At 44.9% G+C, this 22,741-nt stretch overlaps 2 protein-coding genes across 5 annotated transcripts in view; both read left to right on the top strand.

The window, feature by feature from the left end:
* Positions 1 to 10,087, top strand: part of LOC140492532 (transmembrane protein 272-like) — a 25,129-nt gene extending 15,042 nt beyond the window's left edge. For all 4 annotated transcript variants that reach the window (XM_072591461.1, XM_072591463.1, XM_072591462.1 and 1 more), the window contains 3 exons: positions 719 to 769; positions 4,346 to 4,540; positions 9,603 to 10,087. In XM_072591461.1, coding sequence (XP_072447562.1) covers positions 719 to 769; positions 4,346 to 4,540; positions 9,603 to 9,805 — 449 coding nt within the window. In that variant the 3' untranslated portion in view covers positions 9,806 to 10,087. The remainder of the gene's footprint in view (positions 1 to 718; positions 770 to 4,345; positions 4,541 to 9,602) is intronic.
* Positions 10,088 to 16,406: 6,319 nt separating this feature from the next.
* Positions 16,407 to 22,543, top strand: LOC140492367 (transmembrane protein 272-like). The gene is made up of 5 exons (XM_072591284.1): positions 16,407 to 16,485; positions 19,640 to 19,743; positions 20,413 to 20,463; positions 20,812 to 21,015; positions 22,335 to 22,543. The coding sequence occupies exons 2-5, from the start codon at positions 19,668 to 19,670 to the stop codon at positions 22,541 to 22,543; spliced, it is 540 nt and encodes a 179-aa protein (XP_072447385.1). The 5' UTR covers positions 16,407 to 16,485; positions 19,640 to 19,667.
* Positions 22,544 to 22,741: the final 198 nt, after the last annotated feature.

Raw genomic sequence — 22,741 nt, 5'->3', positions numbered from 1 at the left:
TCCCCGTGTCTGCGTGGGTCTCCTCTGGGTGCTCTGCTTTCTTCCTACAGTCTATTGACGTGTAGGTTGGTTGGATTTCCAATGTTAAATTGTCCCATAGTGTCCAGGGATGTGCAGGTTAGGGTGGATTGGCCGTGCTAAATTGTCCCACAGTTCCCAGGGATGTGCAGGTTAGGGTGGATTGGCCGTGCTAAATTGTCCCATAGTGTCCAGGGATGTGCAGGTTAGGGTGGATTGGCCGTGCTAAATTGTCCCATAGTGCCCAGGGGATGTACAGGTTAGGGTGGGTCGGCCGTGCTAAATTGTCCCATAGTGCCCAGGGATGTGCAGGTTAGGGTGGATTGGCCGTGCTAAATTGTCCCATAGTGCCCAGGGGATGTACAGGTTAGGGTGGGTCGGCTCGCCATGTGTAGAGTTGTCCCACAGTGTCCAGGGAGATGTTGAATGCACTCCCTGAAAGTTCCACTTACAATACTGATGGTGTTTTAAGCTTTCAGTCTCAATGTTGGGCTGCAATTTATTTCGAGACTTTGAAAATTCTCTGGTTGACAGAGGTGAAGCACGGCAGAGAAATGTCGTTTCCAGAGGGTTGGGAAATGAGACGAATTGCATTTTTTTTTCCGACGAAAGAGCCGGTGATAGTGGCTGCACTGTGTTTGTCTTGGAACAGGTAACTCTCGGACGTGCCATATTAATCATCCCCTTCATTCCTTTCCAGTGTCCTTGAAATGTTTTACGTTGATCTTGGGAATTGCCTGCATCGCGATTGGTGAGATTTCTGTTCAAAAGAAATGTTTTGTCTGTGCCTCAAAATAAAAGGCTTTTCACCCATATTGAGACATCGAGCCAGACAGCACGGAAACAGATCCTTCGGTCCAACCAGTCTGTGCCAACCATAATCTCAAACTAACCTGCCTGCTCCAGGCCCATATCCCTCCAAACCTTTCCCATTCACATACCTATCCAAATGTCTTCTCAATATTATACTTGTACCTGCATCTAACACTTCCTCTGGTTGTCCATTTCACAAATGAACCACCCTCTGTGTTGAAACGTTGCCCCTCAGGTCCCTTTTAAAATCTTTCTCCTCTCCCCTTCAAAATACGCCCCCTAATTCTGAACTCCCCTACCCCAGGGAAAAGATCTTTGCTGTTCACCTTATCTGTACCCCTCATGGTTTTATAGACCTTCAGAAGGTCACCCCCCCTCTCAACATAAAACATACAACCTCCTGCACTCCAGTGAAAAAAGTCCCAATTTGTCCAGCCTCTCCTGATAACTCCAACCCTCCATTCCTGGCGATATCCTGGGACATCTTTTCTCATCCCTCGCCAGTTTAATAGTACCCTTCTATAGAGGGGTGACCAGAACTGCAGGCTGTACTCCAAGAGTGGCCTCACCAACGCCCTGTACAATCTCAATATGACCAACTCCTACACTCAACGCTCTGAGCAACGAAAGCAAGTGTGCTAACCCCCCCTGTCTAGATGTGATGCGACTTGCAAAGAATTGTATACCTATACCCATGCTCTCTTTGTTCTACAACACTACCCAGGGCCCTATCACAAATTGTATAAGTCCTGCCCCTGTTCATTTTACCCAAATGCATTATCTCACCTTTATCCAAATTAAACTCTATATGCCACTCTTCAGCCCATTAACCCAATTGATCAAGATCCCTTTGTAAAGTCAGAAACCTTGTTCACTGTCCACTAAACCATCAGTTTGATGTCATCCGCCAACTCACTAACCATGCTTCCAATATTCTCACCCAAATCATTTATATAAATGACAAAAAGTAGAGAACCCAGCACCGATCCTTGTGGAACACCACTCGTCACAGGCCTCCAGTCTGAAAAACAACCCTCCAGCACCACCCTCTGTCTCCTTCCATAAAGCAGATTTTGTCTCCACTTGGAAAGTTCTCCCTGAATCCGATGTGATCTAATTTAACTCACCAGTCTCCCCATCTGGAGCCTTATCGAAGGCCTTGCTTAAAGTCCATGTAAACAACATCTACTGCTCTGCCCTCATCTATCTTCTTGGTTATGTCCTCAAAAGACTCAATCAAGTTTGTGAGACATGATTTCCCACGCACAAAGTCATGCTGACTATCCCTTATCAGTCCTTGCCTCTCCAAATGCATGTAGATTCAGTCTCTCAGGAACCCCTCCAACATCTTACCCACCACTGAATTCAGACTCACTGATCTATAGTTCCCAGACTTCTCCCTACAGCCTTCTGAAAATAAAGACAAAACATTAGTTACCCTCCAGTCTTCCAGCAACTCACCCATGGCTGTAGACGATGCAAATATCTCTGCTAGGGGCCCTAAAACTTCTACCTTAACTTCCCACAATATCCTGGGATACACTTGATCAGGTCAAGGACAGCTTCCCACCTTTGTGTTATTTTAGGACCTATAAAGTGCACTGTTTTCAAGACAACAATATTTACTTCCCCAAGCTCCCTAGCCTCCACTTCTTTCTCTGCAGTAAAAAACTGACGCGAAATATGCTTTTGGTATCTCTCCCCATCTCCTGTGCCCCCGCGGTTTAGATGCCAAAGGAAGGATAGAAAGGGAGGCAAGAGACAAAGGGAAATGGAGTTTTTGATTATGGAAAACATTACCGCTGTACTTAGGGAGGACATTTCTGAGGGATCGTCCAATGAAGATGTGTGAGTAGAACTTAGAAATAAGAAAGGAATGATCACCTTGATGGGACTGTACTAAACTGTAATAAACAGTGGGAAATTGAGGAGCAAATATGTAGAGAGATCTCAGATGTATGTAAGAATAATAGGGTAGACATCCTTGTTTATCTTTAAGGTACCCTATTCCCTCCCTAGTTGCTCTTTTGTCCTAATGTACCTTGAGAATCTCTTTGGATTATCCTTGCCTTTATCTGCCAAAGCTATCTAATATGCCCCTTTTTGCCCTCCTGATTTCCCTCTTAAGAATGTCCCTGCACCCTTTATACTCTTCAAGAGATTCACTTAATCCCAGTTGTCTACACCTAATATATAACTCCTTCTTACTCTTGACCACAGCCTCAATATCTTTAATTTATTGTTCCCTAATCTTACCAACCTTACTCTTCACTTGAATATAACGCCTCTGAACTCTCGTTATCTCACTTTTGAAAACCTCCCATTTGCCAGTTGTCACTTTACCCGTGTACAATCTACTCAAATTTTGCAAGTTCCTGTTTCATAGCATCAAAATTTGCCTCACTCCAGTTAAGAACTTTCACTTTTATACAAGGCCTATCCTTTTCCATCACTATTTTAAAACTAACAGAATTAAAGTCACCGGTCGCAAAGTGCTCCCCCACTAACACTTCAGTCACTTGTCCTGCTTGATTTCCCAAGAGAAAGCCATGTTTTGCTCCTTCTCTAGTAGGTACATCTACAAATTAATAAAGAAAATTTATTTGAACACATCTAACAAATTCCCCTCCATAGTCCTTAATACTATGGCAGTCACAGTCTCTGTTTGGAAAGTTAAAGTCCCCTACCATTTCAACCCTATTATTCTAACATACATCTGAGATCTCTCTACATATTTGCTCCTCAATTTCCCACACTGTTTATTACAGTTTAGTACAGTCCCATTAAGGTGATCATTCCTTTCTTATTTCTAAGTTCTACACATACATCTTCATTGGACGATCCCTCAGAAATGTCCTCCCTAAGTACAGTGCTTTCCAGAATCAAAAGCTCCATTTCCCCATCTCTCTTGCCTCCCTTTCTACCCTTCCTATTGCAATTAAACCATGGAACATTGAGCTGCCAGTCATGACCCTCCCTCGGCCATGTCTCTGTGTTAGCTGTGATGTCCCAGTCCCATGTTCCCAGCCATGCCCTGAGTTCATCTGCCTTACCCCTTACATTAAAATATATGCAGCTTAAGTCATCAGAGGTACCTCATTCTCCCCCACCTTCATCTACCTACTGCATTCTCAGCTACCTTACCCCCCAGCCCCACACACCTCCCCCCCCCCCCCCCCTCCCATTTATCTCTCAGCCCCCTTGGCCCACAAGCCTCATTCCTGAAGGGCCCATGCCTGAAACATCAATCCTCCTGCTCCTCAGATGCTGCCTGACCTGCTGCGCTTCTCCAGCACCAAACTCTAGACTCTTACCTCATTCTCTGACGTGGTCTTGCCTGCCTTTTCTGAAAGGCATCGGAGGGTTGATGTGGACTTGATGGACCGAATGGGCTGCTTCCACATTGAAGGGATTCTATATATAAGAAAAACAAGAATTAAATCATGCATCAAATTAAGAAGTTTATTCTCCTTTTTCTTGCTTTCTTGCTTACAATTCTGTTTCCCCCTCCTAGGCAGTATCTATTTGGGTTCTTGTACCAAGCAATACTTGATCCCAATTTATCTGATTGTTTCCGGGAGCTGTGCACTTCTCTTCCTGATGATATCGTTGATTCCACAGACTTCAAACGAGAGCCACATTCTCAATAAATTCAGCAGATTTTGCCACCATTTGGAATCGCTGTTCTCTTTCATCTGGTTTATATCAGGTAGCTGTTTTAATGTTTGTGATGTCTTCCGAAGGGATGGTCCTCCAATCACTTTGCGATTTCATCCCTTTTCTCGGAGCCTCGCATTTTTCATTTTCAGGGAGCAGTTGGACAAGGGGGGAGGAAACACACAAGAGATTGTCTGAGGATTACGGTGGACTGGCCATGCTAAATTGTCCCATAGTGCCCAGGGATGTGCAGGTCAGGGTGGATTGGCCGTGCTAAATTGTCCCATAGTGCCCAGGGATGTGCAGGTCAGGGTGGATTGGCCGTGCTAAATTGTCCCACAGTGCCCAGGGATGTGCAGGTTAGGGTGGATTGGCCGTGCTAAATTGTCCCATAGTGCCCAGGGATGTGAAGGTTAGGGTGGATTGGCCGTGCTAAATTGTCCCATAGTGCCCAGGGATGTGAAGGTTAGGGTGGATTGGCCGTGCTAAATTGTCCCATAGTGCCCAGGGATGTGCAGGTTAGGGTGGATTGGCCGTGCTAAATTGTCCCATAGTGCCCAGGGATGTGAAGGTTAGGGTGGATTGGCCGTGCTAAATTGTCCCATAGTGCCCAGGGATGTGAAGGTTAGGGTGGATTGGCCGTGCTAAATTGTCCCATAGTGCCCAGGGATGTGAAGGTTAGGGTGGATTGGCCGTGCTAAATTGTCCCATAGTGCCCAGGGATGTGAAGGTTAGGGTGGATTGGCCGTGCTAAATTGTCCCATAGTGCCCAGGGATGTGAAGGTTAGGGTGGATTGGCCGTGCTAAATTGTCCCATCGTGCCCAGGGATGTGAAGGTTAGGGTGGATTGGCCGTGCTAAATTGTCCCATCGTGCCCAGGGATGTGCAGGTTAGGGTGGATTGGCCGTGCTGAATTGTCCCATAGTGTCCAGGGATGTGCAGGTTAGGGTGGATTAGCCGTGCTAAATTGTCCCATAGTGTCCAGGGATGTGCAGGTTAGGGTGGATTGGCCGTGCTAAATTGTCCCATAGTGCCCAGGGATGTGCAGGTTAGGCTGGATTGGCCGTGCTAAATAATCCCATAGTGGCCAGGGATGTACAGGTTAGGGGTGGATTGGCCATGCTAAATTGTCCCATAGTGCCCAGGGATGTGCAGGTTAGGGTGGATTGGCCGTGCTAAATTGTCCCATAGTGTCCACGGATGTGCAGGTTAAGGTGGATTGACCGTGCTAAATTGTCCCATAGTGTCCAGGGATGTGCAGGTTAGGGTGGATAGGCCGTGCTAAATTGTCCCATAGTGTCCAGGGATGTGAAGGTTAGGGTGGATTGGCCGTGCTAAATTGTCACACAGTGTCCAGGGATGTGCAGGTTAGGGTGGATTGGCCGTGCTAAATTGTCCCATCGTGCCCAGGGATGTGCAGGTTAGGGTGGATTGGCCGTGCTGAATTGTCCCATAGTGTCCAGGGATGTGCAGGTTAGGGTGGATTAGCCGTGCTAAATTGTCCCATAGTGTCCAGGGATGTGCAGGTTAGGGTGGATTGGCCGTGCTGAATTGTCCCATAGTGTCCAGGGATGTGCAGGTTAGGGTGGATTAGCCGTGCTAAATTGTCCCATAGTGTCCAGGGATGTGCAGGTTAGGGTGGATTGGCCGTGCTAAATTGTCCCATAGTGCCCAGGGATGTGCAGGTTAGGCTGGATTGGCCGTGCTAAATAATCCCATAGTGGCCAGGGATGTACAGGTTAGGGGTGGATTGGCCATGCTAAATTGTCCCATAGTGCCCAGGGATGTGCAGGTTAGGGTGGATTGGCCGTGCTAAATTGTCCCATAGTGTCCACGGATGTGCAGGTTAAGGTGGATTGACCGTGCTAAATTGTCCCATAGTGTCCAGGGATGTGCAGGTTAGGGTGGATAGGCCGTGCTAAATTGTCCCATAGTGTCCAGGGATGTGCAGGTTAGGGTGGATTGGCCGTGCTAAATTGTCACACAGTGTCCAGGGATGTGCAGGTTAGGGTGGATTGGCCGTGCTAAATTGTCCCATCGTGCCCAGGGATGTGCAGGTTAGGGTGGATTGGCCGTGCTAAATTGTACCAAAGTGTCCAGGGATGTGCAGGTCAGGGTGGATTGACCGTGCTAAATTGTCCCATAGTGCCCAGGGATGTGCAGGTTAGGGTGGATTGGCTGTGCTAAATTGTCCCATAGTGCCCAGGGACGTGCAGGTTAGGGTGGATTGGCCGTGCTAAATTGTCCCATAGTGCCCAGGGATGTGCAGGTTAGGGTGGATTGGCCGCGCTAAATTGTCCCACAGCCTGTTTCCACACTGTAGGGATTCCAAGATTCTATGATTCTACGAAATAGTCACTGAATGGTTTCTCTTGCTTTCATCCTGTATGCCTAAGTGCACAGATTCCCTCTTCTTAAAGAATGAGATCCCAAACCAATATTTCTCATCAGTATTTACTCTGGGGATCGACATGGAAGCTGGGGAACTCAGGGAACTGAATACTGATGTCTTGAAAAGGAGTCCACATTATCAAAGACAAGGTGCTGGAGGTCTTAAAACACATAAATCCCTGGCGCCTGATGAGGTCTATCCCAGGATGTTGGGGGAAGCCTGGGAAAGTAACTGTGGGGCCACTAACAGATATTTGTATCACCGACAGTCATGGGTGAGGTTCTGGAAGGCTAATGTTGTGCCTTTATATAAGAAGAGCTATAAGGAAAAGCCAGGGATGTGTAGACCGGTGAGCCTGATGGCAGTGGTGGGTAAGTTGTTGGAAGGGGGTTTCTGAGAGGCAGTGTTTACGGGCATTTGGAAAGGCATGGACCAATGAGGGATAGTCAGTGTGGCTTTGTTCACGGGATACAAATTTGATTGAGTTTTTCTGAAGAGGTGAATAAGAAGATAGATGAAGGCAGAGCGGTAGACGTTGTCTAAATGGATTTTAGCAAGGCCTTCAACAAGGTCCCCGGATGGTTGAGTGGTTCGTAATGTTAGATCACATGGGATCCAGGGAGAACTAGTCAATTGGATACAAAACTGGCTTAAACGTAAGAGACAAAAGGTGGTGGTAGACAGTTATTTTTCAGAAACAAGGTCTGTGACCAGCAGTGTGTGGCAAGGATCAGGGTCCACTGCTGTTTGTCATTTATATGAATGATTTGGATAAGAATTTAGTAGGTATAGTTAGTAAGTTTGCAGATAACAGATTTGTATAGTGGACAGTAAAAAAGATTATCTCAGAGTACAACGAGATTAGATTAGATTACTTACAGTGTGGAAACAGGCCCTTCGGCCCAATAAATCCACACCGACCCACCACCCACCCATACATTTACCCCTTCACCTAACACTACGGGCAATTCAGCATGGCTAATTCACCTCACCTGCACATCTTTGGACTGTGGGAGGAAACCAGAGCACCCGGAGGAAACCCACGCAGACACGGGGAGAACGTGCAAACTCCACACACACAGTCTCCCGAGGCGGGAATTGAACCCGGGTCTCTGGTGCTGTGAGGCAGCAGTGCTAACCACTGTGCCACCGAGCCGCCCACTTGATCAACTGAGCCCAGTGGGCTGAAGGGATGGCAGATGGGGTTTAATTTAGATAAACGTGAGGAGTTGCATTTTGGTAAGACAAACCAGGGAGGTACTTACACTGTTAATGGTAAGCCCCTGGACAGTGTTGTCGAACAGAGAGACCTCGGGGGTGCAGGGTACATATGTCCTCGAAAATGACATCCCAGTTAGACAAAAGGGTTAAGAAGGCATTTGGCACACTTGCCTTCATCGGTCAGAGCACTGAATTCACGAGTTGAGACAACATATTATAGCTGTACAAGAGACTGGTAAAGCCACATTTGAGTACAACATACAATTCTGGTTGAACTGCCATAGGAAGGGTACTATTAAACTGAAAAAAGTGCCAAACATATTTGCACAGATGTTAGCCTGGGACTGGAAGGTTTGAGTTACAAGGAGAGGTTGGGACCTTTTTCCCCTGGAGTGTAGGAGTTCGAGGGGTGTCCTTATAGAGGTTTATAAAATCATGAGGGCTATAGATAAGGTGAAATAGACCTGGTCTTTTCCCCAGGGTAAGGGAGTGCAAAACTAGCAGCCATATTTTGAAGGTGAGAGGGAAAAGATTTAAAAAGGACTTGAGGGGCAATGTTTTCATGCAGAGAGTGGTGTGTATTATGGAATGTGCTGTCAGAGGGGTGGTAGAGGCAGACACAATGATAACAAAGATATTTGGACAGTACGTGAATAGGAAAGGTTTCGAGGGATATGGGCCAAATGCAGGCAAGAGGTTGTGAAACTTGAAAGGGTTCAGAAAAGATTTACAAGGATGTTGCCAGGGTTGGAGGATTTGAGCTACAGGGAGAGGCTGAACGGGCTGGGGCTGTTTTCCCTGGAGCGTCGGAGGCTGAGGGGTGACCTTTTATAAAATCATGAGAGACATGGATAGGGTAAATAGGCAAAGTCTTTTCTCTGGGGTGGGGGAGTCCAGAACTAGAGGGCATAGGTTTAGGGTGAGAGGGGAAATATTTAAAAGAGACCTAAGGGGGAACCTTTTCACGCAGAGGGAGGTGTGTGTATGGAATGAGCTGCCAGAGGATGTGGTGGAGGCTGGTACAATTGCAACATTTAAGAGGCATCTGGATGGGTATATGAATAGGAAGGGTTTGGAGGGATAGGGGCCGGGTGCTGGCAGGTGGGACTAGATTGGGTTGGGATATCTGGTCAGCATGGACGGGTTGGACCGAAGGGTCTGTTTCCATGTTGTACATCTCTATGACTCTAAATGGGACTAGGTTAGCTTAGGAAACCTGGTCAGCATGGACGAGTTGGGCCAAAGGGTCTGTTTCCATACTACATGACCGTCTGACTCTAAATCCAGTTTCATAGCAAACATCCAACCGGCCTGAAACTTGCAAACTCAATAAAAAGTGAGAGTAAGGGGAGCAGTGTTTCATTTTGAGATCAAAAGTGCCATCAGTCATATCCCGAAAGAAGGTGTGATCTGTGTCTCTTCTTAATATCAAAGTGTATTTGTAATATCAAAAAGACATTGAGGATTAAATGTCAAATATTGCATTCCTCATCTCTTCCAGGAAGCGTTTGGATCTACAGCATCTACCAGCCAGATTATATTGACAAAGTTTCTCCCAATTATTGCGACAAAACACTATACCTCTTCGCCTTCTGGATCACCACTGTTGTTTATATCATTGTCGGGCTCATGATGCTTGTTGGATTTTGTGTGTGTATTTATGGTGGAATCGTGGCTCTGACCAAGACTTTTTCAAGCACTTGAATGAGGAAAGCCTTTGCTCCATCTTAATTTGAGAAATTTGCCTGCCGATAAACTCTAGGCTTCCGCAGATGAACAAACGGCTTTCGCACCGCTTGTGTGGGACAGCTTTTCACAAAGTCATCTCCCCATTTTTTTTCTTTGTTCTGCATAACCTTCATCTGATATTTCAGGAAGGAAATGGCACTTAATCTGCTCGTCATTCTCAAACCAATCAGTTATGTTTCAAAAAACATTTTGGATGTATCTGTGATATATTTCTGATAAAAAAGCATCAGTAATTCCTGCATTCTCTCAGTTTGAAGGATTTTTTAAAAATGGCTTTTTGTTTTACTTAATTTCGATAAAATTTCTATCAATTTAATAACATCAAGCTCAGATAAAAGTTGAATTCAAAAATGGCAAGAGATTCAAGGCAACCAGGATTGGGACTAGATTGGGTTGGGATATCTGGTCGGCATGGATGGGTTGGACCGAAGGGTCTGTTTCCATGCTGTACATCTCTATGACTCAATGACTCTATTTGTATCTTTCAAACTAGTTTATAGAAGTGAGCTTTCTAAGTCAGAATTCCAGCTCATGTTTACTAACTCCTTGATAAGAGGAGAGAGGTGAGAGGGCATAGAATTGTAGATTCAACATTTCTTGATTGAATTCCACAAGCCACTAACCAACCTTCATATCGAAACTTCTGTGATAGTATACACTTGCTCAACTTGTTGCAAATCTAGCTTTACAGGAAAACTCCACATTGGCATGTTTAACTGTGAGTTAGGTTCATAAGATACAGGGAGGATGTTGTGAAACTTGAAAAGACTCAGAAAAGATTTACAAGGATGTTGCCAGGGTTGGAGGGATTGAGCTACAGGGAGAGGCTGAACAGGCTGGGGCTGTTTTCCCTGGAGCGTCGGAGGCTGAGGGGTGACCTTATGGAGGTTTAAAAAATCACAAGGGGTCCGGCTAGGATGAATAGCCAACGTCTTTTTCCCAGGGTAGGGGAGTTCAAAACTAGGGGGGGGGGGGGGCGTAGGTTTAAGGTGAGAGAGGAAAGATTTAAAAAGGACCCGAGGGGAAAGTTTTTCTCACAGAGTATGGAATGAGCTGCCAGAGGAAGTAGTGGAGATTGATATAATTGCAATATTTTAAAGGCATCTGGATGGGTATATGAACAGGAAGGGTTTGGAGGGATATGGGCCAATTGATGGCAAGTAGGTCTAGATTAAATTAGGGTACCTGGTCGGCATGGACGAGTTGGACCAAAGGGTCTGTTTCCGTGCTGTACATCTCTATGACTTAAATATTTGCAAAGGTGAAAGTGGGTACTGCAGATGCTGGAAATTAGAGTCAAGATTAGAGTGGTGCTGGAAAAGCACAGCAGGTCAGGCAGCAGCCGAGGAGCAGGAAAATTGACGTTTCGGGCAAACACCCTTCATCAGGTCCTCCAGCACCACTCTAATCTCGACTCAAAGATTGCCAAATTAAAAATCACAAGACACCAGGTTGTGAAGCACTAGCTTTCCGAGCGCTGCTCCTTCATCAGGCGGACTCTGCCAACCTCCTGACAAAGCAGCGGCGCTCTGAAAGCTAGTGCTTCCAAATAAACCTGTTGGCTTATAACCTGGCACTGTGTGAGTTTTAACTTTGTACACCCCAGTCCAATGCCAGCATCTCCAAATCAAAAATCGCAAAACCTCGTGACTGGGAAAGGTACAGTCTGTGGGGGCACCTAGTGGCTTAAAGTAAAACAGTAATTTTATTCGAAACAGACGGAAATTCTTGGAGCAAGTCAGCAGGGTCTGGCAGCTTATGTGTCCAGCTGAGCTCTGCTTTCTCTCCACAGATGCTGCCAGACCCTGCTGAGTTTCTCCAGCAATTTCTGTTTTTGTTTCTTGTTTCTAGCAACCGCAGCTCATTCTTTCATTCGGCAATTTTACCAGTTCGACTTCAATTAACAAACCGCGCCCTTAAGACCGTCAGAAACAGGAACAGGAGTTGGCCATGTGAGTCCCTCCTGTCTGCTCCACCATTCGGCAGGATCGTGACTCATCCAACCCTCCTCGTGTCCATTTTGCTGCCCTTTCCTCGGATCAAGGATCTGTCTCAGCTTTCAATATACACAAGGACTGTGCCCCCCACCCCCCCCGCCCCCTCCCCCCCCAACCCATCCCACAGCTCTCTGTGGAAAGGAGTTCCGAAGACTCTGGGAGAAGGGATTCCAGCTCCATGAAAACTGCTGGGCTGGAAATTTGAGCAGCGTAAGCAGGAAATTTCATGGGGTAAACAGGAGATTTCAATATGTTGACAAGGTTGTTAAGAAGGCGTGTGGTGTATTAGCTTTTATTGGTAGAGGGATTGAGTTTCGGAGCCACGAGGTCATGCTGCAGCTGTACAAAACTCCAGTGTGGCCGCACTTGGAGTAATGCGTACAGTTCTGGTCACCGCGTTATAGGAAGGATGTGGAAGCTTTGGAATGGAGATTTACCAGGATGTTGCCTGGTATGGAGGGAAGGCTGAGGGACTTGAGGCTGTTTTCACTCAAGAGAGGGAGGTTGAGACATGACTTAATTGAGACATATAAGATAATTAGATAGGGTGGACAGTGAGAGCCTTTTTCCTCGGATAGTGATGGCTTGCAAGAAGAGACATAGCTTTAAATTGAGGGGTGATAGATATAGGAGGGAATTTCTTTACTCAGAGGGTAATAGTGGCGTGGCTGCAACAGGAGACTCGCCAACTTTAAGGACATTTAAATGGTCATTGGATAAACATATGGACAAGAATGGAATAGTGTAGGATATATGGGCTTCAAATTGGTTCCATAGGTCGGCATAACATCGAGGGCCGAAGGGCCTGTACTGCGCTATAATGTTCTATGTTCTACGTGCTTCCAATGAAGTTACAGTTAATTTACTCAAACTCCCATAGGCACAAAGCGGTTTCAGCGCTGAAAGCCATTCAGTCCATCACATCTGTACTGGCTTCCCCCCAATCAGCAATGTACCTCACCCCTCAGGCCCTGCAAACCTGCACCTATTTCCTTTCCTGATGATTCCCTTCTGAATGTCTCAGCTGAGCTTTCCCCCCACTACACTCCCTGGCAGCACACCCCAGGTCCCCACCACTCGCCCTGAGAATGTTTTCCCTGGTGTCACCCTTACTGCTTTTCTAAGTAACCTCAAAGCTGTGCCCTCTCACCGAAAGGGTGAGCCTTCGGAGATATATTGGCCAGCTACCAGTCGGATCTCTTCCCCAGCAGGAAGTGTGAGCACTTTGCCACAGGATTGTACCTCGAAACCATTTAAAAATGGATTCAGCGCATGACGAACACTGCACTGCACTGTTTTGGAATCTATGAGATCGTATTCCTGTGCTACTGAAGTCTGGATGGTCAAATGCTACTCTGTTTTGATAAGGGTGGCTGAAGTTACCATGAATCATATCATCACAGAGTCCCTACGGTGTGGAAGCAGGCCATTCAGCCTATCGAGTCCACACTGACCTGCACATCTCTGGACTGTGGGAGGAAACTGGAGCACCCGGAGGAAACCCACGCAGACACGGGGAGAATGTGCAAACTCCACACAGACAGTCGCCCGAGGGTAGAATTGAACCCGGGTCCCTGAGGCAGCAGTGTTAACCACCTAGCAACCGTGCCGCCCATTTTGAGTACAGTATGGCTTTGTTTTCTCCAACACTTTTGTTTTTATTTCAGATCTTCGGCATTTTGCTTAAGAGTTCACCCGTTCGCACCCGGTCCAATGTCTATCTCTCAGCCAGCAACATCATTCAGCAGACTGTCATCTCCTTCGGATTACTGTGTGAGAGTCTGTCCTTGATTGGGTAAAGTCGCTAGAGTCTTGCCAGAACATAGGGCTACTCTCTTATCAGAGAGTCAGCTGATGGGGGTTTCACCTGAGGGTCACCATGCCTCAGGAGAGGGCAGAGGTTGAGAAGAAGAGACCTTCATGGTAACCTCAAGACAGTGTGGGAATTGAAACCATACTGTTTGCAGCACAAACCAGCCATCCAGCCAAGTGAACTACCTGAGTCCTTATCTCCTTGATAACAACAGGAAATACAGTTCAAAAACTACCTCATCAGATCTAAATGTGCATGAAGAGAGATTGGATCACTTACGACCATGTTTGCTGGTGTTTAGAAGAATGCGAGGGAGGATTCTCATAGAAATCTATAAAATTCTAACAGGTCTAGACAGGAGTACACACAGAAAGGATGTTCCCGATGACCAGGGAGTCCTGAACCATAGGGTCACCGTCTAAGGATATGGAGTAGGACTGAGATTAGGAGAAATGTATTTTTGTAAGGCCAGACTTACACATTAGTGTCGGATGCTGAGGGGTGACCTTATAGAGGTTTATAAAATCATGAAGGGCACGGATAGGGTAAATAGGCAAAGTCTTTTCCCTGGGGGTGGGGGAGTCCACAATAAGAGGGCATAGGTTTCAGGTGAGAGGGGAAAGATATAAAGGTGACCTAAGGGGCAACTTTTTCACACAGAGGGTGGTGCACATGTGGGATGAGCTGTACAATCACAGCATTTAAAAGGCATCTGGATAGAATGGTATACGAATAGAAAGGGTTTGGAGGATATGGGCCGGGTGCTGGCAAGTGAGACTAGATTAGGTTGGGATATCTGGTCGGCATGGGCGAGTTGGACCAAAGGGTCTGTTTCCATGCTGTACATCTCTGTGACTCTTTAATGGGAGGGTCCTGGGTACTGTTGTCGAACAAAGAGACCTCGGAGCGTTGGTTCATAGTTCCTTGAAAGTGGAGTTGCAGGTAGACAGGGTAGAAAAGAAGGCATTTGGTACTCTTGTCTTTATTGATCAGGGTTAAAAACTACCAACACCTGATGAAGGGCTCATGCCCGAAACGTTGATTCTCCTGCTCCTTTGATGCTGCCTGACCTGCTGTGCTTTTCCAGCAACACATTTTCAAGCTCTGATCTCCAGCATCTGCAGTCCTCACTTTCTCCTCGAAGATTAACACCAGGTTTATTTGGAAGCACTAACTTTTAGAGTGCTGCTCCTTCATCAGGTAGCTTTAGAAGAGGACCATAAGATACATAATTTATAGCAAAAGATTACTGTGTCATGCAACTGGAATGATATATTGAACAAACCTAGATTGCTGTTAAGTCTTTCATCGTTCAGAGTGGGTTCCAGGTTTCAGTTCATTAATATGTAAATCCCAGAACTACTTTTAAGTCACATTCTTGAGATAACTCAAGGTCTTATTAAAAAAAAAGTGACATATCAGTTCAGACAACGCATTAAAGGTATGAGGTTAGCATCTGTCTGTATTCTAATCTTGAGTCAGACTGGTTCTATTCCCAAAGTAAGAATTTATAAAAAGATTACATGGATTGACACCACTTTATTGACCAGTGCATAGAGTATAGGAGTTGGGATGTCATGTTGCGGCTGTACAGAACTTTGGTGAGGCCACTTTTGGAATATTATGTTCAATTCTGGGACCTTGCTACAAGAAAGATGTTGTTAAATTTGAAAGAGTTCAGAAAAGATTTAATAGGGATGTTGCCAGGATTGGACAGTTTGAGCTATAGGGAGAGGCTGAATAGGCTGCGGCTGTTTGTCCCCACAGCACTGGAGGAATCATGATAATAAAATCATGAGGGGCATGGATAGGGTGGATAGTCAAAGTCTTTTCTCCAGGGTAGGGGAGTCCAAAAAGAGAGGGCAGAGGTTGGGGGTGAGAGGGGAAAGACTTAAAAGAAACCTAAGGGGGAACTTTTTCACAGAGAGTGGTGTGTGTATGGAATGAGCTGCCAGAGGAAATGGTGGAGGCTGGTACAATTACAGCATTTAAAATCTGGATTGGTATATCAATAGGAAGGGTTTAGAGGGATATGGGCCAAGTGTTGGCAAATGGGACTAGATTAATTTAAGATATCTGGTCAGCATGGACAAGTTGGACCAAAGGGTCCTGTTTCTGTGCTATACATCTGTATGACTCTAAATGTCTTCATCCTGAGAGTGGGAACGTATGGAATTCTCTGCCAAAGAAGGCAATGGAGGCCAAAACATTGAATGCTTTCAAGGAGTTAGGTATAGCTCTTAGGGCTGAAGGGATCAAAGGGTGTGGGGGAAACAAGAGAATGAGTTGGGTCATCAGCAATGATCATCTTGAAGGGGGAAAGCACATTTGAAGGGCCGAACAGCCTACTCCTGCTCCCAATTTCTATATTTCTAAAGCACTTTGCTGGGGGGGGGGGGGGCGGAAATGCTGTGGGTGTGTAAGGCGCTATGCAAATGCAATTTCTATGGGTGTGAAAGAATGCATGTGCAATTTATTTTTGCTCTCGTTTGTAACTCGATGAATCTGGAGTAACCCACTTTAATCCGAATGGCGTTCCTTAATGAAATGACCTCCCAGCCAAATAAAGTTTATTGGACGCGGCAAATAAACTGTTGAGGGGGGAAAACAATCAAGGATGGAATCCCTCCCAACAACAACACTGGGCTAAATTCTAAGACGCACCCTTGTTTCCCAGCCCGATGCACGTGTGCTCCAACACATCTCAGTAACTCTTTCAATTGAAGTCAAAAATTAAACACGAGAATTTAACCTTGGAGAAATTGGCAGGAATCTTTTATATAGCTAGAATGAGGCAGGCGCTATGATTGTAATCTACTCTCTATGTAAGTATGAAGAGGTGTCTGGCTTTAATATAGAGAGTGAGACGGGAACAAACTATTTTTACAACGGGGGGAGGGAAGAAAGAAAGTGAAAACGTTTTATTTTTTTATGTAGCTATAGGGTGTAGTTCTAGATTTTATTGGTGGCTTTTAAGTAACCGCTCTAACTCAGTTCAGAAGGGGGGGAAGCTGAGCCGCTTGACATTACAAACATTAATGGATTCTTCTGGGTGTGAAAACTTGAGTAAATTTTCTTTTTAAAATGTTTTCTAATAATTGCATGGGGAGTTAGTCGCACAGCATAGAATCAGGCCCTCTGGTTGGGTGTTCGAGTTCTCTCTAACCAACCCAATTCCCCCCTCCTGTAGAGGGAAACCTCTACTACACGCTTCAAACCTACCTTACTTTTTTGTTTTTGTTTAAAAATCTGTTCTGATTGCTGTCTCTCTTCTTGGCTAACAAGAGGGATGAAAATGTTTCTGAACTTCCTTAGTATGAGGGTTACACGTAATCATATAAAAACGCTTACTTTCTGTTTAGATTTGATAGGTAGCTCCTGGTCTCTGGCCAAAGCCTTTTCCCAACTTAAACACTTCTTTAAAAACCACTATATCCTTGTCAGATCAGCGCCATCGTTTCTGAAATGAACAACTGAGTGACCTATTTTGTCTTTGATTTGTCTAGACTCCTGTAATATCACTTTTTAAGGTGGCTAGTCCAAAGATGTACAGGTTAGGGTGGATTGGCTGTGCTCAATTGCCCCATAGTGCCCAGGGATGTGCAGGTTAGGGTGGATTGGCTGTGCTAAATTGCCCCATAGTGCCCAGGGATGTGTGGGTTAATTGCATTAGTTAGGGGTTAATATAGAGTAGGGGAATGGGTTTGGGTGGGTTACTGTTGGAAGGATTGGTGTAGACTTGGCCTGAAGGATCTGTTTCCACACTATAGGGATTATATAATAATGTGTTCAGCTGGGATCAAACTAGGAAATTCTGTTTGGAATAGGCTTCTTATTTTGTAAATAAGTGGAGCAAGTTTGTGTGATTACATTAATGTTTGAACTTGAGTGAAGGGGCTGCCAAATATGGAATAAGGCAAATTAAAAATTGGGAGTTTCCTTTTCAAAAAAATGATTTTTGGAGTTAAGAACCAATAATTGGGCAGGCATATGGTGTAAAAACAAAATGCTGGAGCATTTCAAACTTTCAGCAATGTCTGGAGAAAGTTGACATTTTGGATCCAATGTGATTAGTCTACAGCACAGTGAAAATACCCTTAGGCCCATTGTGTGCTAGGCAAAAATTCTTCAGACCAATCGATCCTTGATTGATCTCCTCTGAGGATTGCTTGTGTTGAATGGGCCTGGATGCCACAAGTCTGGCAATGTCTGTGGGAAGAAAGCTCCTGTTTAAAGTCTGAGTCACAACTTGAAATGTTAACTCTGCTTTCTTCTAATAGATGCTACTGGACCTGCTGAGTTTCACCAGCAATTTTGGTTCTGGATCTCTAGCATCAGAGGTTTTCATTTTATCGGGGTCTGGGTACTCTGGAATGGAAAGTGAGGTGATCTTACTGAAACAGGAATTTGTGGTTGATTCCTCTGATCTTGACCAGAGTCTAGACTAGGAATCCAAAAAAAACTTGACTGTGAATGTTTCTACCCTGAACTACTCTGGAACGGAGGTGGAGGGGAGGATTGGAGTTCAAAAATGGATAACAACTACCATATTAATTCTATTTGTATTGAGAATTGCCTTGGGTCAATATTTAATCTATTGTTTTCAAAAACCCCATTCTGTGGATGGAAAGTCTGCACAAGACAAGTTCTTTACAACTAGAAGATTAATACAAGGGAGATATCTAACTTCCAATGATTTTGATCATCAACACAATATATCATTTATGCTGGAGAGGGTTCAAAAAACTACCAGAATATTGCCAGGAACAGAAGGTTTGAGTTTTCAGGATAGGCTGGGACATTTTTCACTAGGGCATAGGAAGTTGAGTGGCAACCTTCAGAAGTTTGTAATATCATGAGGGGTATATTAAGGTGACTGTTTTCCCTAAGGGTGAGGATTTCAAGGCTGGGGGCATATTTTAAAGGACATAAGGGGTAGCTCATTTTAGTGGCTCACATCTGGAATGACTTAACAGAGAAACTGGTAGGTGCAGGTACAGTTACAACATCCAAGACACTTGGGTAAGTACATGACTAGGGAAGGTTTTGGAGGGATATGGGCCTGGAGCAGGTAGGTGAGACTAGTTTGGGATTATGGCTGGCATGGACTAGTTGGACCGAAGGGTTTTTAATGATGTATGGATGTCTTTCCAAAGTGATCACCATCTAATTCAAATCTGAATCTTTAGTGTGGAAACAGGCCCTTTGGCCCAACAAGTCCACCTCTGAGGAGCAACACCCAGACCCATTTCCCTACCCTATATTTACCCCTTACTAATGCACCTAGCCTACATATCCCTGAACACCATGGACAATTTAGTGTGGCCAATTCACCTAACCCTCCTAACTCTTTGATTTGTGGGAGAAACTAGAGCAGTTGGACGATACCCATGCAGATAGTAGGAGAGTGTGCAAACTCCACACAGTCGCCCAAGGCTGGAATCAAACCTGGGTCCCTGGTGCTGTGAGGCAGCAGTGCTAACCACTGCTGTTCCATGTTCTTTTCAAATAAAATCTGTGAATGCTGGAAGTCAAACAAATTGCTTGAGGAGGGAGGAGGGAGGAGGGAGGAGGGAGGAGGGAGGAGGGAGGAGGGAGGAGGGAGGAGGGAGGAGGGAGGAGGGAGGAGGGAGGCTGGCAGCATCTGGAGAAAGACAATTAATACTCTTGGTCTAGCAATCCTCCAGAGTCTTTGGACCCATAACATTCAGTCTTGTCTCTCGACAGCTGCTGTCAGACAGTGCTGAGTTTTTCCAGCAACTTTTATTTTGCTTAGTGGTTCTTTTTTTAGATGTTTTCTATTTGGAGTTAATCTATTTGAGGACTAGGAATAAGTTCTCAAGGAGTGAGGTTTAAATGTGTAATCTACAACTGACTAATGGAGGTCCAAACAAAGACCAGTTGAACAACAGACTGAAGTGAGATGGTAGGTCAAAACAGGTGGTTGCTTGTTAATTTAATATGTGCCTTAACTCCTAGATCTGGTGTATAGGAGGTGGCTAATAAGATGGACCCTGAAAGTAGCTTATACACTCCACTCCTGCAGACTATTGAAGAACCTCCTACATCCCCAGTGGCATCAGGTACTGGTTGTTCATTCACATCCAAGGAACAAGTCAATACCTCTTGAGAAAGTACATTCATAGGAAAGCAAAATGTAAAATGCAATTGCTATAATAGATGTGGGTCAAGTGACTATCTCCTCTTTTGTAACCAGCTTTTTAAAAAAGTAAATTATTAACCATAGGACTGTACTCTGGACGACTGGTTTAACTGGAGTCCTCACCCCTTGGGTGAGGGGAGATGTTGAGAAGGAGTCCTTCATGCTAATCTGTGAGCATCACTGCAAACCAGCCGCCCAGCTAAGTGACTACCTACTTCAATGAGTACCATTGCATCTAAATGCTTAAATCCCTGGGTTAAATAAAACAATTTTTTTCCTCTTTAAGTTAATCATTGATTGGCTACTTCCAGTCAAGGGCCAGGAAATCTCCCTGTTAAGACCCTCATTTCATAACGCATTCGAGATTAAGAACATCTCCATGTATGCCTGACGTGGTGTCAGCAGAATCTCCAGTGCATTTACTCCCAGTGAAAGATTTCACTCAGGTTTTGGAGGGGGTGGCAGGGAGGGAACTGGGGAGTGGGTCTCTTTTGAAAGAGCAGATAGGGATGAACTGGATCACCAGCCCCTACTGTCAAATATGTTGAATGTTACACACTTTTTTAAACATTCTCCAATTCCTTTTCAGCATCTATGAAAATTATGACCTGTCTGTTGGCTGTTGCTTCCATCACTATTGGTGAGATTTCAATAATAAAGGATGTTAGTGGTATGAATTTAAAAGCTGTTCACTTGGATTGTCTGTCTTTGTCAAGCTTGTTAGATTTAATGTAATCTAGTCATAGCTATGCTTGACATTAAAATAGTTAAGCTGCATATAAATGGTTTGGATTCCTGTACCAAGCTTGCCTCAATTAGGAGCAGCGTTCTTCCTTTTGGTTCTAAGGATTTGACCATTTCCATGTTTTTAACAGCAGCTTAAAATTAAAAACTCCATTAACTTTCTTCTTAATGTCACCATAAATCTGACTGTTTTAAGTTTGCAACAAATCATTTCTGACACTTTTTTTTTCTCCTTCCCATATAGGTACTGTCTATTTGGATTCCTGTCCCAAGCAGTACCTGATCCCAATTTATTTGATTGTCTCTGGTAGCTTTACCCTGTTCTTTGTGATGATTTCACTAGTTTCATGTGCTCCAAATGATGAGGGCAATATTTTGGCTTTTCATAGAATTGGCAGAGTTTGGAAAAGTGTCATCTCACTGTTTTCCTTCATCTGGTTTATAACAGGTAACTGCTTAACTGAAACTAGCTTTGTTTAACTTGAGTTTGCATGTTGCTACTCACCTGTTTTTAGAATGTTCATTGGGTGAGGTTCCTCTGATCAATCCCTTGGGGCAGCATGGCGGCTCAATGGTTGGCGCTACTGCCTCAGTGCTGGGGTGTCTCATTTTGGAGAGTCAGATGTACAGTACAGAAACAGACCCTTTTGATCCAACTTGTCCATGCTGACCAGATATCCTAACCTAATCTAGTCCCACCTGCCAGCATATCCCTCCAAACCCTTCCTATTCATATACCCATCCAAATGCCTTTTAAAGGTTGCAATTGTACCAGCCTCCACCACTTCCTCTGGCAGCTCATTCCATACTTGTACCACCCCCCCCCCCCCCCCCCCCCCCCCCATCCCCATGGAAATAGTTGCCCCTTTTAGGTTCCTTTTTATAAATTCCCTCCTCTCCCTAAACCCTCTGGTTCTGGACTCCCTGACCCCAGGGAAAAGACTGTCTATTTACCCTATCTATGCCACTCCTATTTTATAAACCTATATAGGGTCACCCCTCAGCTTTCTGACACTCCAGGGAAAACAGCCCCAGCCTATTCAAACTCTCCCTATAGCTCAAACTCTCCAACCCTGGCAACATCCTTGAATCTTTTCAAACCCTTTCAAGTTTCACAACATTTTCCTGATCAGGGGACCAGAATGGCATGCATTATTCCAAAAGTGGTCAAACCAACATTCTACACAGCTGCAACATGATCTCCCAACTCCTATACTCTGACCAATAAAGGAAAGCATACCAAACACCACTACACTATCCTACCTACTAATGACTCCACTTCCAAGGAGCTGTGAACCTGCACTCCAAGATCTTTGTTCAGCAACACTCCTGAAGACCTTGCTATTAAGTGTATAAGTCCTGCTAAGATTTGCTCTTGCATAATGCAGCACCTCTAAATTAAACTCCATCTGCCACTCAGCCCACTGGCCCACCTGATCAAAATCCCATTGTACTCATGTCGCCTTCACTGTCCACTACACCTCCAATTTTGGTGTCATCTGTAAACTTGCTAACGGTGCCTCCTATGTTTATCATACTAAATTATTTGAATGTTAAGCAGTGGACCTAGCACTGGACCTTGTGGTGCTCTGGTAAGGGTGGTGAATGAGGAAACAAGTGCTGAAGGATAGTGTTCATGCATAACTGTTCAGTGTTGGGAATTAGAAAATCCAGATTCTGAAGGAAGGAGGCAGAAATGTAAAATGTTTGATTTGTGATCTCTGGGGAAGTATCAATATTAAAAACCTATTTCTCTACCCCTTCTAGGAAATGTTTGGATCTACAGCATCTATGAGCCAGAATATATTGACAAAACATCTCCCAATTACTGCGATAAAACTCTCTACTTTTTTGCCTTCTGGGCCACCACTATCACATACATCCTCCTTGGGATTGCACTGTTTCTAGGATTCTGTGGCTTGCTTTGTGCATGTGCTTTAGGTGGGACACTGAGCATCAGGCAAAGAAGCAGTTGAATTTTGGCTGAAGAAATCTTGTTCAGTTTTTTTGTGGGGGGGGGGGGGGGGGGGGGGGGGGGGGGGAGAGAAAGAAGAGGGGAAATGTATCTGCTCACTGTCAAATATGCATGCCTACTGTGGGTGAAATTGAGTTTGAACTCACTCGCAGTGCATGTGTAGACTTTTTTTATTAAAGCTGAAAACACTGTTCTTTCT

The sequence above is a fragment of the Chiloscyllium punctatum genome, chromosome 21, assembly GCF_047496795.1.
Source record: "Chiloscyllium punctatum isolate Juve2018m chromosome 21, sChiPun1.3, whole genome shotgun sequence".
Taxonomy (NCBI): domain Eukaryota; kingdom Metazoa; phylum Chordata; class Chondrichthyes; order Orectolobiformes; family Hemiscylliidae; genus Chiloscyllium; species Chiloscyllium punctatum.
The sequence above is the reverse complement of the archived record's forward strand: the minus strand, read 5'-3'. Positions and strand labels throughout refer to the sequence as shown.